At 55.5% G+C, this 12,797-nt stretch overlaps 2 protein-coding genes across 14 annotated transcripts in view; one reads left to right on the top strand and one right to left on the bottom strand.

Annotated features, from left to right (window-relative positions):
- Positions 1-12,797, top strand: part of GATA3 (GATA binding protein 3) — a 114,008-nt gene that overhangs the window by 53,006 nt on the left and 48,205 nt on the right. The window contains exon 1 of one of the 13 annotated variants that reach the window (XM_077340290.1): positions 1,595-1,613. The exons of 8 other annotated variants lie outside the window; for them this stretch is intronic. The gene's annotated coding sequence lies outside the window, so the exon portion shown is untranslated. Of the gene's footprint in view, positions 1-1,594; positions 1,614-4,081; positions 4,202-5,497; positions 5,632-6,532; positions 6,678-11,612; positions 11,732-12,797 lie in introns of those variants that run through there. 4 more of the 13 variants (XM_077340287.1, XM_077340286.1, XM_077340284.1 and 1 more) reach the window with 4 other exon arrangements.
- LOC143838899 (uncharacterized) lies at positions 5,451-7,654 on the bottom strand. Its single transcript, XM_077340800.1, has 3 exons — positions 7,495-7,654; positions 6,392-7,067; positions 5,451-5,609 (listed from the first exon to the last, which is right to left on the bottom strand). The coding sequence occupies exons 1-3, from the start codon at positions 7,652-7,654 to the stop codon at positions 5,534-5,536; spliced, it is 912 nt and encodes a 303-aa protein (XP_077196915.1). The 3' UTR covers positions 5,451-5,533.

Below are 12,797 nucleotides of genomic sequence, written 5' to 3'. Positions count from 1 at the left end.
TTCTGATGCCGGTGAAAGGCGGCAGGTCAGTTTCAAAGCGCCGGCACAACGTCGGTATTGGGGGATTTGGGAGGGGGGAATCCGCGGCAGCTCTTCAGACGATTATATAGGTGGGCCCCAAATCGATTTGTTAAGACTTCAGACCGTGTGAGTCCGCGTGCGCCTTGGGCCGGGGGGGGGGGCTTCTCATCGCCCCGCATTTGAACCCTCGGGAATAGGTTGCAGCGATCTTGCTGAATTTGTCGCCTTGTGGTTTAAGACTGTGTTTGAACGATTTTACCCGCCGCGAGGCCTTAGCAAAGGGCGGACTGTCCCAGCTGCCTTGGCCGCCTCGGTTATCTACATCGACTGCATGCCTATGACCTTCGACTAAATTATTTGTCGGTAGCGGGGAGGGGCCGATACATTCCCCCCGTGATTGTCCGTGCTGTTTCTCTCGCCTCCCTCCCTCCTCGCACCCTTTGTCAATTTCCTCTTTCAAGAGCGGCCTTCGTCTTCTCTTGTCAATTTCAGGCCGGGGCCCTTTTCTCTCTTAGAGACGGTTTCTCATTCTGCTTCTCCTACAAGGAGAGCTGGAAGGGCTCTCGAAAGTCTTGGCTCTTCCGTGGGCAGACTCGTTGCCAAATCAGTCGCCCTCTTCCTAGCTCCCGAATGCCGGTTCTCACGATGCCTCCTCTCGGATCTCAGGGCGGTGGGCTGGGAGGGAAAGCTTTATGCGGCAGCAGATCAGGAAGAAGAGGGAAATATAGAAAAGGGGGGGGGGTTGATCCCCAAATAAATCAGACCCGAGAATGGCAATTAAAAAAAAAATAATCCAGGCTTCCGCAGAGAGGAAACCCGGTTTCTAAGCTCACCTCCCTATTTAGGCTTGGAAAAGAATAGCTATTTGGCAGCCATCGGGATCTAACTCCCCCCTACCCAAATTTGCCAGGGTAGTTTCCTTGAATTCTGTTGAGAGAAAGAGAGAAAGAGAGAAAGAGAGAGAGAAAGAGAGAAAGAGAGAAAGAGAGAAAGAGAGAAAGAGAGAAAGAAAGAAAGTGGAAACATTTTTCTCTCTGACTTGGTCAGCGTGAAAATCTGAAGGGAGTGGTACGGTTTGAAAGTGACCCACCGACATGTCAAGGGGTTAAGTGAACGGCTTTCGGGTCTTCTGTTAGTTTCGGGGGTATCTCCGCTTGAAATAACAGGCAGAGATGCGGCCGGGAAGAACTCCTTCACTGAAATAAAAAAAAGCAACAGCATTTTATTTATCTCTTTATTGCTCTTTTGTGCTTTCATCATTGACCGTTGTCAAGCCGTGAGGCGGGGAGTCTTTGATTCTGGTCCTCTATTTGGAAAACGAATTCTTTGCGGGCATTTATAGAATCCCCCCCTCCCCCGTGCCGCCTTTGTCTACCTGCCCTGTGTACAATCTCGTATGAGGCTTCGAGCCAGAGCGCCTCCGTGGCTGCGATCCAGAAGGCGCTTGATCCGGAGGGGCCTCTTGGACTTCCCCGGGAAACCCTGGAGGCAAATCTTGCCACAAAGAAGCAATCCCTGGATCGCAACGTTGCCGCGCTGGATACCTAGGCCGGGTGGTAGGATCTGGATCCACCACCTTTCCTCCTCTTTACGTCTGTATTGGTTTGTTTGAGCTTTTGGGGACGGGGGAGGGCGACGACGCCCCCATCAATGTCCTGAAGGGATGCGCCGGTGTGACCCTTTTTTTGGGGGGGGGGGTGTTAAGGGGCACCGGGATCCGGAGCTGGCTTCCTTGGAAACGGAGTTCCTTCCATTCCAGGCGATTGGGGTTCGCATCAAAGGTTGGCTGCTCGGGAATTATTCGGAGGCAAATTGATTTCTCCCGCCCAGGCGCGCGTCGCCCTGTCGCGGTTCCTAACGAGCGAGCCGCACCGTCCGTTTGAATGGAGCAGCCCGGCCTGTCACACCTTTGCGCCGAGGCGCATCTGGGCGGGTCGGCGCATTCCGAGAGGGGTCCGTTGTTGTGCCGGGCTTCCCCACTCCTTTCCTTGTCTTGCCTCGACTCGCCTTATTTATTTGTGTTGGCTTCGCGCGCACCCATGGATTTCCAGTTGGCTTCGCTCGCTGCGCTGCGGGTCGTTTGCGCCTGGATTCGGGGCGCCGGCCCCACTGAAATGACTGGGGCAGGGACTTCTCCCGGAAACCTGGCTGCTTAGGGGGCTCTACCCCGGCCTGTCCCCTGTGCTCTCTTGCCTCTATTTCAGCAATTCTCTTCCCCCCCAGGCGACGGTCCGGATTGATACCGCTAGGCCTGGCTTAACTCCTTCTTCGTCCGGCCTTTGTCAATTTCCCTTTGTACGGGAAATGCCTCGCCTGGCTCCTTTCCAGCCGGAGTGTCCAGCCAGCCGCGATCCCCCCTTCAGTTATGCCCGAGCCCCGGGCGGGCCGCTATGGAGAGCAAACCCCAAATCGGTCTGTCGGAAAGCGAGTCCCGTTTTGTGCCACGGGGCTTACTCGCAGTGTAAAATGCGCCGAGGAGCGTGGCCTTAGACAGGCCGCGTCCAGGAAAATCGGCGGGGTTTCTTTCCAAGCAGCCGCGTTTTCCACACAAGCGCGTGAACCGGTCCGTCTGAAAACAAAGCGCCGGCCTTTCGCGCTTGAGTCCGAGAAGAGGGCTCTAACAATGGGGATTGTTTCTCCGCTCAGGCGCGGGAGACTCGGGTCAGGACGGTGCTCCGCAGCCCACTTAAGCCGAGGCCTGCAATTCGTTGCGTTCCACGCAGGCCGTCTTTCTAGTCCCCGGGAAGGTTTTGGAAACCCAACACGGACCGGCTGAACCGGCTGGCGGATCGGGCTGCCCTGAAAGCAGGCGTCTTGGGAACCGGGGCTTTTGTCTCCCCTCCCTCCTCGCCAACCAAGCGGGCCATTCTTCCGAAACTGGCTTTCGAAAGACACGCAGCGAAACCCATCCGAATTTCCCCTTCTCCTTAGCTTCTCTCATTAATAGGAATGTCAAGGGCAGGATACGGGGGTCTCTGTGTGTGTGGGGGGGAGGGGGGTCCAGGCGATGATTAATTTTTTGGCTCTACCCTAGAGGGCAGAAACCCCCCAAATTGCTTCATTCAGACGAGCAACTGCCTGTTACTTTGGAGGGGGTGTGTGTCCTGGGATTCTCGGGACTGAGTGGGGGGCTGTTATAATTGCAAGAGGAATCAGGCAGGCCCCCTCCTCCAGTGGGGGGCAGCCCCTTTGCCCCTCCTCTCCGGAGCGGTTTCTAAGGAAGGCCCAATAGGAGAGAGGAAGACCCACTGGGGAAAAGGGGGAGAGAGAGAGAGAGAGAGATGGGTCCTCAACCTGTGGTCCTCCAGATGTCCATGGACTACAATTCCCATGAGCCCCTGCCAGCGTTTGCTGGCAGGGGTTCATGGGAATTGTAGTCCATGGACATCTGGAGGACCACAAATTGACGCAGTTTAGTGAGCATTTGGCAGTGGATTTTCCTTTCTGCTCTGGAAAAGGCACTTGCCTAGACCAAAAATCAGGGGAATCCCCTTCTTCTGCCAATTAGGAGAAGAACCACAGAGCTGTGGCGTCTGGGAGACCCAAGTTGGAATCCCCCCTGCTCAGGCATCACACAGGCTCTGCCTGGACTCCCTCACAGGATCGTTGTGGGTGAAGGATGTAAGCCTGTAGGGAAGAAGGATGAGAGGCACAAACTGAGTAAAATGAAAGAACTATGGGAGAGTCCCCATCTCAGACTAGCACAAGGAGGCCTCTTCCCTCCCCCAGCAGCCCAGAGACACAATTTATGATTAAGCTACTTGCGCCATGAAATCGGAGAGCATTCAAATGCAGTGCCTTGGGAGCTGGGGGCTCCTTGGTTCAGACTAAGCTAATAGACTCCGGAGGAACTGGTTGGCCGCTGCATGAGACAGGAGGCTGGACTGGATGGACCCCTGGGCTGATCCAGAAGGGCCCTTCTGATATTCTTTTGAAGGCCTTGGCAGCTAGGTCCTTTTTCTCGACCTCCACGGGAACTGGTTGGCTACAGTGCGAGGCAGGAGGCAGGACTAGATGGGCCAGTGGGCTGACCCAGCAGGGCTCGCCTCATATTCTTCTGTTCTCATCCAGCAAACTGCAGCGAGCCAACTGAGGTGTACACCTAAATACTGCTTAGGGCTCAAGTTCACCTGCACAGGTGGGGTTCCATGTTAGCTATCCTGAAAAATAACCCTGCAAGGTAGGTCAATATTATCGTGAAATGGTGGGAAAGGAGGGAAAGGAATTATGAGACTGTAGCTTCTGCAGGCCACCTAGTGGATTAATGGTGGATTTCTCTATAGCTCTGGCAAACATAATATTGGCTGTCATCTTAGAAGGTCCCAAAGAGCTAGCTAGCTTTCTTTCTTTCTTTCTTTCTTTCTTTCTTTCTTTCTTTCTTTCTTTCTTTCTTTCTTTCTTTCTTTCTTTCCTCTCATGCTATCCTGCTTTCTTTCTTCTCTACCCCTCTTCCTTCCTTCCTCCCCTCTCTCTCCTTCCATTTTCCTTCCTTCTTTCCTCCTTTCCTTCCTTCCTTCCCAATCTGAGTACTGAGATTTGAAATATGTCAGTTGAGGCCAAGCACATATGAAGATCTGTAACCAGTTTGCAGATCTCTGGCTGACCAATTTTAACTCAAAATGTCTCCGTTAGGCTGATCCCGCATGCAGCAGGGGGATGGACTAGATGGCCTGCAGGGACCTTTCCAACGCTAGCATGCAGCTGGAATCAACTCATCCCAAAGGCATTAGTTTCCATTAAATATTTTAATTTTTTTAATTTTAAAAATCCATTTAAAAACCACTGGCCTGTACAAAGAAGGCAAATAGGAAAGCAGACCCCCCAATTTCCGGGATGGGGTGGGAGATATTTTGTTTACTTCGGCTTGCAGGCTTCCAGAGCTGCTCCCCACTGCAATATTTTTGGGCTCTCCTTCTGACAAGACGCCTCTGACAGCAAGGGGTGGGGGAGAGGTGGGGGAATCCCAGTTTATCTCTCTTACAAGCTGTTTTTAGAGGGTGCCAGGTTTTTTGGTGTGTATGTGTGTGTGTGTTTTTTAAGATGCCCGCAGGACTTGGAGGAGGCCCTCCGCTGTCCGAAAACCAGGCCAAGTCCTTTGTTCCAATGATGTAATTTCTCACTTGAAACCCTAGAGGGGGTTTCGAAAGGTGTCTGACGGCTTGGAGACCCTGAAAACACTGGGGGACTCCTTGAGATCTCAGGGAAGGGCGCCCTGTCCTGGGGGAGGCAGGTGTCTGTATGTGTGTGGAGGAGGGAGGGCTTACTGGCTAGATGCCCCTCCAAGCCAGCCCAACCCAATCACGGGTCAGGCCTACGGTATCGACATCTATAGACAGAGCAATTTGCATTTTAAAAGAATGGGTTGAAGGGGACTTTCTCAGGCGCCAGGCCTCAGGGAAACCGGTGTGTGAGGGGGTGGGGGGGGAGAGGGGGCCGTTCTCCTCGGCCTCCCTGAAATAAACCATCTGATCGCAAGATTTGAGGAAGACAATGTGGCATCGATTGCAAACAGCTAGGCCCGAAAGAAGCCATCCTTCTCTATTAGGTCGGAGCGCCCAAAGGGAGGAATTGCAGGAGAGCCGGCCACGCTGCAAGGGGAAACGCACAAAGGTGATGATGATGATGATGATAATAACAATAATAACAATAACAGAAGGATCCAGGTGGGTAGCAGTGCTGGTGCTAAGCAGCAGAAGTTTGAGAACAGCGGCACCCTTAAGATGTAACCGAGCTTAATATTGGGTCCAAGCTTTTGTGTGCAAACATGCTCGGGATCCCCTTCTCCTGCCCATTAGGACAAGAACCACAGAGGTTCTGGGAGACGCAAATTCGAGGAATCTCATGCCCAGAATTAAATTGTGTTAGCCTTAAAGGTGTTATTGGATAATTAATAACCATAATATTAAAAATAATTATAATACATCTGCAGTTCCCAAGATCTTGGCTCTGTCTCAATCTCCATCGGTGGCGATTCGTAACAATGCTCACAATTAGATTTTATGCACGTTATTTATAGTACGGCTTTCCCTCCCGGTCGCCAGGCGGATAACACACGGGGGGGGGGGGCAGCCACGTAATGGGATGCACTCCGATTTTAAGGGGAGCATGGTGTGTGTTTTTTTCGTTGTTAACAGCAAACATACGTAGCATTGCAGCTAGGTAATATCAACGGGTTAAAATAATAACAATAATAATAATAATAATAATAATAATAATAATAATAATAATAATAATAATAATAATAATAATAATAATAATAATAATAATAATAATAATAATAATAATAATAATAATAGGAGGTTGTCGCCCGTGTGGACTAAGCAATTGCGAATCAGGGTTTTCATTCCGGCGAGGTTGACCGAGAACTTACTGCCGAGTAACTGCGCTGATCAGGCTGCGGCCCTCTCCTTCCGGTTGGATTTCTGCCTTAATCAACGCGCGCAGCGAGGCGAGCGCTTGTGTCCGCGGCTTCGCCGGCGCACAAAACCGATCGAGGCGCATTCGAGGCAGCCAGGGCGAGGCGAGGAGAAGCGAAGCGAGGCGGTTTCGTTTCGGTCTTCCCAGGACAGCCGAAGAGGCCTTTTGGTTTCCCGCCTGCCCGGGCAAGTGCGAGGTTCGGCCCCAGCCGCGCGGATCCGCATCGCGATCCGGGAAGGGTGAGAGATTGTGGGGAGGGGGCGCGGGGGGCGGTTGCCTGTTCGTCTCCCGGTCCCCTCCGTTTAGACAGTTGATCTCTCCGCGGCCAGCCGCTCCGCCTCCGCCGCAGAAGGCCGAGAAGTGAAACTGACCAGGGCGCGGCTCTGAAATTGACCTTGGCTGGACCCGACCGGCCGATCGCCGCTCTCGCTGCGAGGGACGGGCGGGTTGGTGGGTGGGATCGGGAGAAGGAAGATCCCGGAGAAGGAGGATCGGTCGATCCCCGACCCTCCCGAGAAAGCCTCCGCCGTCTCTGCCGGCTGCGCCTTCCCCTCGCTTCCCCGGGAATGTTTCTGGGGGAAGGGTCGTCTCTTGGACCGGTGGAGCCAGTTTGGGGGATGGGATTGATACTTAAAAAAAAAAAAAACTGGGGGAAAGCGAAGCCCGTTGACATATAAATAAATATATATATATTTTACCCGGCTCCAGAAAGAGACGGGGGTGAGAGCGGAGTGGCGGTGGAGGAATTTAAAACACGAGGTTTTCTCGCCGGCTCCGAGCTCCGTCCTGGCACAATCGCCTTGTTTCGCGTTAGAAAAGAGCGCCAGTCCCGTAGCGCCTGAAAGACGAACGGCATTTCTGGCAAAGGGTAGGGTGGGGTTAGGGTGGGGTGGGGTGGGGTGGGGGGCGCCTGCGTGAGTCTCCGGCTCCCTTCTTCGGCCCCGGAGAGAGGAGCCTAGGAAGGCGGGATGCCAGCCTCCAGGTGGTGGCCGGAGACCTCCCGGGGAAGCCCAAACGCATCTCCAGGCTGCAGAGATCAGCTCCCCTGGAGCAAACGGCTTCTTGGCAAAGGACCCCCGACGGCATCGTGCCCCAGGGACCTGCAGGAGGGAGCAGAGCCTCGCGCGAAAGCTCCTCCCCCGCCACACGTTGGCTTTAGACCCCCGGGGCTGTTGCTCTTTTCTCCTGCTGCAGAGAGACTCGCCGGGAGACGCATCTCCGCGGAGGGCAGCACATCGAGCCCCCGCAGGGTGGAAATCCACCCCCCGTGGTATGAGGACAGATGGGCTCCCTGTCTGGCTGCACGTCAAGAAGGGAGACGCGACTCCCGAAAGCTCCTCCCTCTCCTGCCACAAAATGTTAAGGTGCCGCGGGACCCTGGCCCTTCCTTCCCCCCCCCCTCCAAATTCTCGGGAAGGCGCTGGGTGGGGGCGGGGAAGGCCAGAGAGAGCAGCGGCAGCGATACGATCAGAGGTTGAGGCATTTCGTCCTTTCTCTGGTGCGCACGAATTTCCAAGCTGACTGGAAAGGACAGACCAGATCTGGTCCGCCCCCCTCCCCCCCTCCCCCTCCCCCTCCCCACCGGTCCTGGTTTGCTAAAATTGCGGCTTAGGTGCTACTTCTTTGCTACTCGTCGGAAGTATTCCTGGAAAACCAGCTAAGCATTGGGGGAGGGGACAGGCAGCCAGTAATCGGGGGTGGGGGGTGGGGGTGGGGGGAAGACCCAATGGCCACGATCCAGCCAAAGTGAAGCGCAACGAAGTTTTCTTACGGGGAAAGGGGAGAAATTAAACGGGATCGCGCCGATCCTCTGCCCCAGCGCCCTCCCGGAGCATTTTAGGGAGGCGAAGAAGAAACTCCCCGGTGGGGAGGGATGTGTGTGTGTGTGTGTGTGTGGAGGGGGGGAAAGTTATCCACGAGGTGATTGAATCGGGGCGCATGGGCCTTCCGCGGAATCCGCCCTGCCCGCCCCCAAGGCACCGTCTGAATAGGGCCGGGGACCGCAGGCCGCCCCTCCAAGAGGGAGAAAGAGGACTCGGGCGTTGGAATGAGTCGACGCGCCGAGGAATTTGGAGGGGGGGGGGGGAACTCATTCAGCGTTTGGATCCCTTTTGTCTGCGAGGTGCGCACCGCGGATCAGGGCCCTCTGCCTGGGCGCTTTGCAGTCGGCGTCTCCGTCCCCCGGCGTTAAAAGTTTCGCTTGAATCTCCTCTCCCCCCCCCACCCCGATTCCCAGCCAGGAACAGAAGGGGGGGGGGAGGGAGAATCTTTAGATCTCTGCCCTGGGCCGTGTCCCCTCCGTAACCCTCCGATCTGGAGCCGGAGGCTATTTACACAGCTTTACCTGTGCTTCGTTCCTTCCCTGTAAAAGCCTCAGCCCGGCGGAACGTAACATAATCCCTTCCACTCCATTGTGTGTCCTCTAAATAGTTGGGGGGAGGGGAGGGTAAGCCAGAGGGATGAGGGTCTCTGTGTGTGTGTGTGTGGTGGGGCGTCATCTTCCCCTCTCCCCCCCATCATTGGGACAGAGAAATTCAGACCAGGTGTTAGCGGGGGGGGGGGCAAAATGGAGAAGAGGCCAGATGTTGTCTCCGTATGGGTGTAGCAAGGTTATGAGTCCAGCTGCGCCCTGTAGCTCAGTTTTGCTACAGCGGAAGAGCCACCGGCGAAGGGGTCGGAGCGCCCTGGTGGGACACCTCTTGAGCCGCAGAAGGGTCCGGGTTCGAATCCCACCATTCTCAGTGGAAAGCCTGCTGTGAGCGAGTAGGCCTGGGAGCTAATTGGACCCCGTGTCCCACCTCTGCGGGCTCTCCATGGCCGCTTGGTGGTCTCCTCTACGCTGGTTTTACGCAGAAGTAAAGGCTGCTTTGTACAGGGGGGGGTTGCCCTGGGTCAAGCACAGGATTTATATGCTTTCTTACTCGAATTAAGGAGCCCAAATCACCCTACTCCAGGGTAGAAAGGTGGAATAAAAATGTTTTCTATCAACAAAATACCCCCCCACCCCCCAAAAAATCTTCCTTCCTGCAAATATATGGCAGAAGCCAGAATTCGAATCCAGAGGACTGGTTGTTATTGGGGAGAGGGGAAATGCAGCTCTCCATTCTTTGATTCGGGGCAAATTAATGCAGGGCATACCCCATTCTGCACGCGTAGATAATACCCTTTTGCCTATTTGTGTTCTGCACTGGAAAATCCCGTTGTAAAAGCACATTGAAGGTGCATTCACCAGTGTGTGTTGAATAGGCCACGACACATTCGTGCCAATTTAGACTTCCCAGTGTGGACGCAAGCAAACGTTCAAGGGCGGGGTGGTGGGGTGGAAAAACGGGGTTTCGATGCCTGCTAAGGAAAGCTACAGGGCAACCAGTGGGTTTGGGATGTGGCAAAAATTCTGGAAGGACCCGGCTTTGAAACTATATTGTCTATTCAACTGAAGCCAGCCACCGGATTAGTATTGATTTAAACGGATCAGGACCTGGAGTGGCCAAACTGTGGCTCTCCAGATGCCCATGGACTACAATTCCTATGAGTCCCTGCCAGATTGGGGGGGGGGGCTAAAAGATGATCGATCTTCGGCCTATACTGATCTTCCAGGGATCCAGCCATGGGCATCCTATCAGGATACTGGCGTCTTCAAGAGCGCTGGTCAAAGCGGGAGTCCCCCAAGGGCATTTCGGTCAGGGTCTGTGAGGCAGGACTTTTCAAGCCGGGTTACTTCGAATTAAGGCGAGTCTTTCTTTCTTTCTTTCTTTCTTTCTTTCTTTCTTTCTTTCTTTCTTTCTTTCTTTCTTTCTTTCTTTCTTTCTTTCTTTCTTTCTTTCTTTCTTTCTTTCTTTCTTTCTTTCTTGGCTCAGATGTCCACCACCCCAAAACTTAAAAATAAATCCCATGAGAATCGGTGGGATCGTCCAGCCATTTATGTTTAGGATCAGTCTAATTGTGAGTAAAATAAGGGGCCTCCTCCCCAGAAAAAAAAATCGTAATCAGTTTGCTGGCAACTAGACAACTCCCCCCTCGCCCCCATTTCACTGTGGACTCAGAGGGGGACAGTATCCGGAACACGTCGGATCGAGACCTTCTCCGCCACGTGTTCCGAGGCAGCGCGGTCCCTAACACCCTTGAGCAGGGGTGGCGGCCAAACGGTGGCTCTCCAGATGTCCTATGGACTACCGTGACCATGAGCCCCTGCCAGCAGCACGGTAATGGTAGTCCACGGACCTCTGGGGAGACACCGTTGGGCCACCTCTACCCCAATCGCCTCCCGCTCTGGATCCCCAAACCTGAAGCGTTTTGGACCTCGAAGGGCTTCCCCACCCCCATCAGAGCAGCGCTAGGGGTTCAGCCCCATCGAGGGCCGGGGTGGGTGGGGGGCTTCCAGCGTGCCCCGAGGAAGGCGACTCTCTCCATGCACCAGATCGGAACTCTCTGCCTGAATTCGGATCGAATTCGGATCCTGGGGCCGGTCGTCTCAGCGGGTTTGAGACTCCGCTTAGGATCGCCCAGCTCGGCTCAGCTCGCTCCCCTCCTCTCCTCCATCCACCCCCCCCCCCGCCAGCTGGGAAGGAAGGAGCCCCTCTCGGTTTTCATCCCCCCCAACGGCGGGGGGGGGGGGCTTTAATTGACAGTTGGGGCCGAATGGAGCCCATTGTGCAGAGCAATTAGCCAAACTAGCGGGGCGAGGAGAGGGGGAGGGGGGAGGGGGGAGGGGGTCGCCGGCTTCTGCTGCGGAGGGCGACGTGGGGGTGGGGGGGTGGGGGGCGTGTGCCGGAGCTGGCGTCCCGCGCCTGGTCGGTCTTTCCCCGCGGAGAGAAGACGCAGCCCCGAGCCAAGAGGAGACCGAGCGCACGGAGGGGGAGCTGTTTTTTTTTGGGGGGGGGGTCTTTCCTTGGCTTTTTCAATCCCCATATTTTAAAGAAGTAGAGGGGAGACGCGCTTTTTTGGGGAGGGGGGGCTGCAGGACTGGCGGGGGCAGGGATTCTCCCCCCCCCAAAAAAAACTAAACTTGTTCAAGGGGCTTTTGCTGTCCTTCCAGATTAAGCTGGGGAGGGGGGTGGGGTGTCTAGAACCAATGTGCGTGGGAATGCCGTTTTCAAAGCCCCCTAACCCCGTTGAATTGCGGGTCTAAGCCACGCACGCGACGTCCACACGGAGACTCCGACCCGGAATTCTTCAAGGCGCCCCCCTCCCCCCCCCCGGATTCCAACTTCAGACCCGCCCGGCTGCCCACCGGAATCTGCCCAGGGCTTTACTTCCGAGGAGTGGCCCTGGCGGTGCCACACCGGCCTTCCAGGTAGGCGCCTGTTGCCCTCCCCGCGAATGAAAGGGCTCCCCCCTCCTCCCTTTAGGATCTGGGACCCCCTCCAAGCCGTTTTCTCATCCGGTGGTGGTGGTGGGGGGGGGGGTTTGAAAGAAAACCTGGGAGGAATCCCCCCCTGCGCCTATTGGCTGCTGAGCCCCCCCTCCCCCCACCGGTCCTCGCCCCCTCCGGCCCCCTCCTCCGGCCGCCTGACCGCCCCTGGTGACATCAACGGCCGGTGGCGTCCGCCCGGCTGGCTCCGCCGAGGTTGCTCTTTTCAGGGGCCTCCCGAAGACAAGCGGCCGGCCCAGGAGCGAAAGGGGGAAGCGAACGAGGAAGCGGGGGCGGGGGGGGGGGGAGAGAGACCCCCGGCCCTCCCCCGGCCGGGCTCCATCCTCCTGGCGACCTCAGCCTCGGCTGCACGGAGCAGACTGGCCTACCGCGCCAGGTTGGCGTGCAGGCGAAACGAAAAGTCCTGCAAACGTTCTTCCCTTCTCCCCCCCCCCCCCAGCAGCAGGAAGCAGATTGGCCTACCTCGCATGGTTGGTGCGTAGGCGACAGGGCAATTCATGCGAACATTCCTCGCCCACATACCCTGCAGGAAGAACTAGGGTCTTCCCGCCAGGGTGGGTGTGCAGCCCCCCCCCCCCCCGAAAAAAACATCCATGTGAACATTCTTCCCCCCTGGGCTGTCCTCACAGGGTGGGTGTGCCAGGGACAAGAACATTCATGTGGCTGTTCTCCCCCCTCCCCCCTCCCGCTAAGTACTTTCTATGAATATTAAGTATTATTAAGAAAGGAGCCAAGGGGAGAGGCCAACCCCCCCTTTCCCAAAACGCCCAGAGATGGAATTGAGCCAAAAAGCATGCAGAACAGACAAAACAATAATTACGATAGATATTTAGGGTTTTTTTTTGGGGGGGGGACTGTTGTGTCTATCGGCTTGCTGAATCTAATCCCAACCTTCGCGGACAATTCATATGTGGCTCGTTCCTTTTTTTCTCTGACCTCTCTGAATCGAAAGCTGCACCCCTTTCCTGGGAGTCCAGCCCGACTGGAG

This window comes from Paroedura picta, chromosome 5, assembly GCF_049243985.1.
Source record: "Paroedura picta isolate Pp20150507F chromosome 5, Ppicta_v3.0, whole genome shotgun sequence".
NCBI lineage: Eukaryota > Metazoa > Chordata > Lepidosauria > Squamata > Gekkonidae > Paroedura > Paroedura picta.
This window is presented reverse-complemented; position numbering and strand designations above follow the sequence as displayed.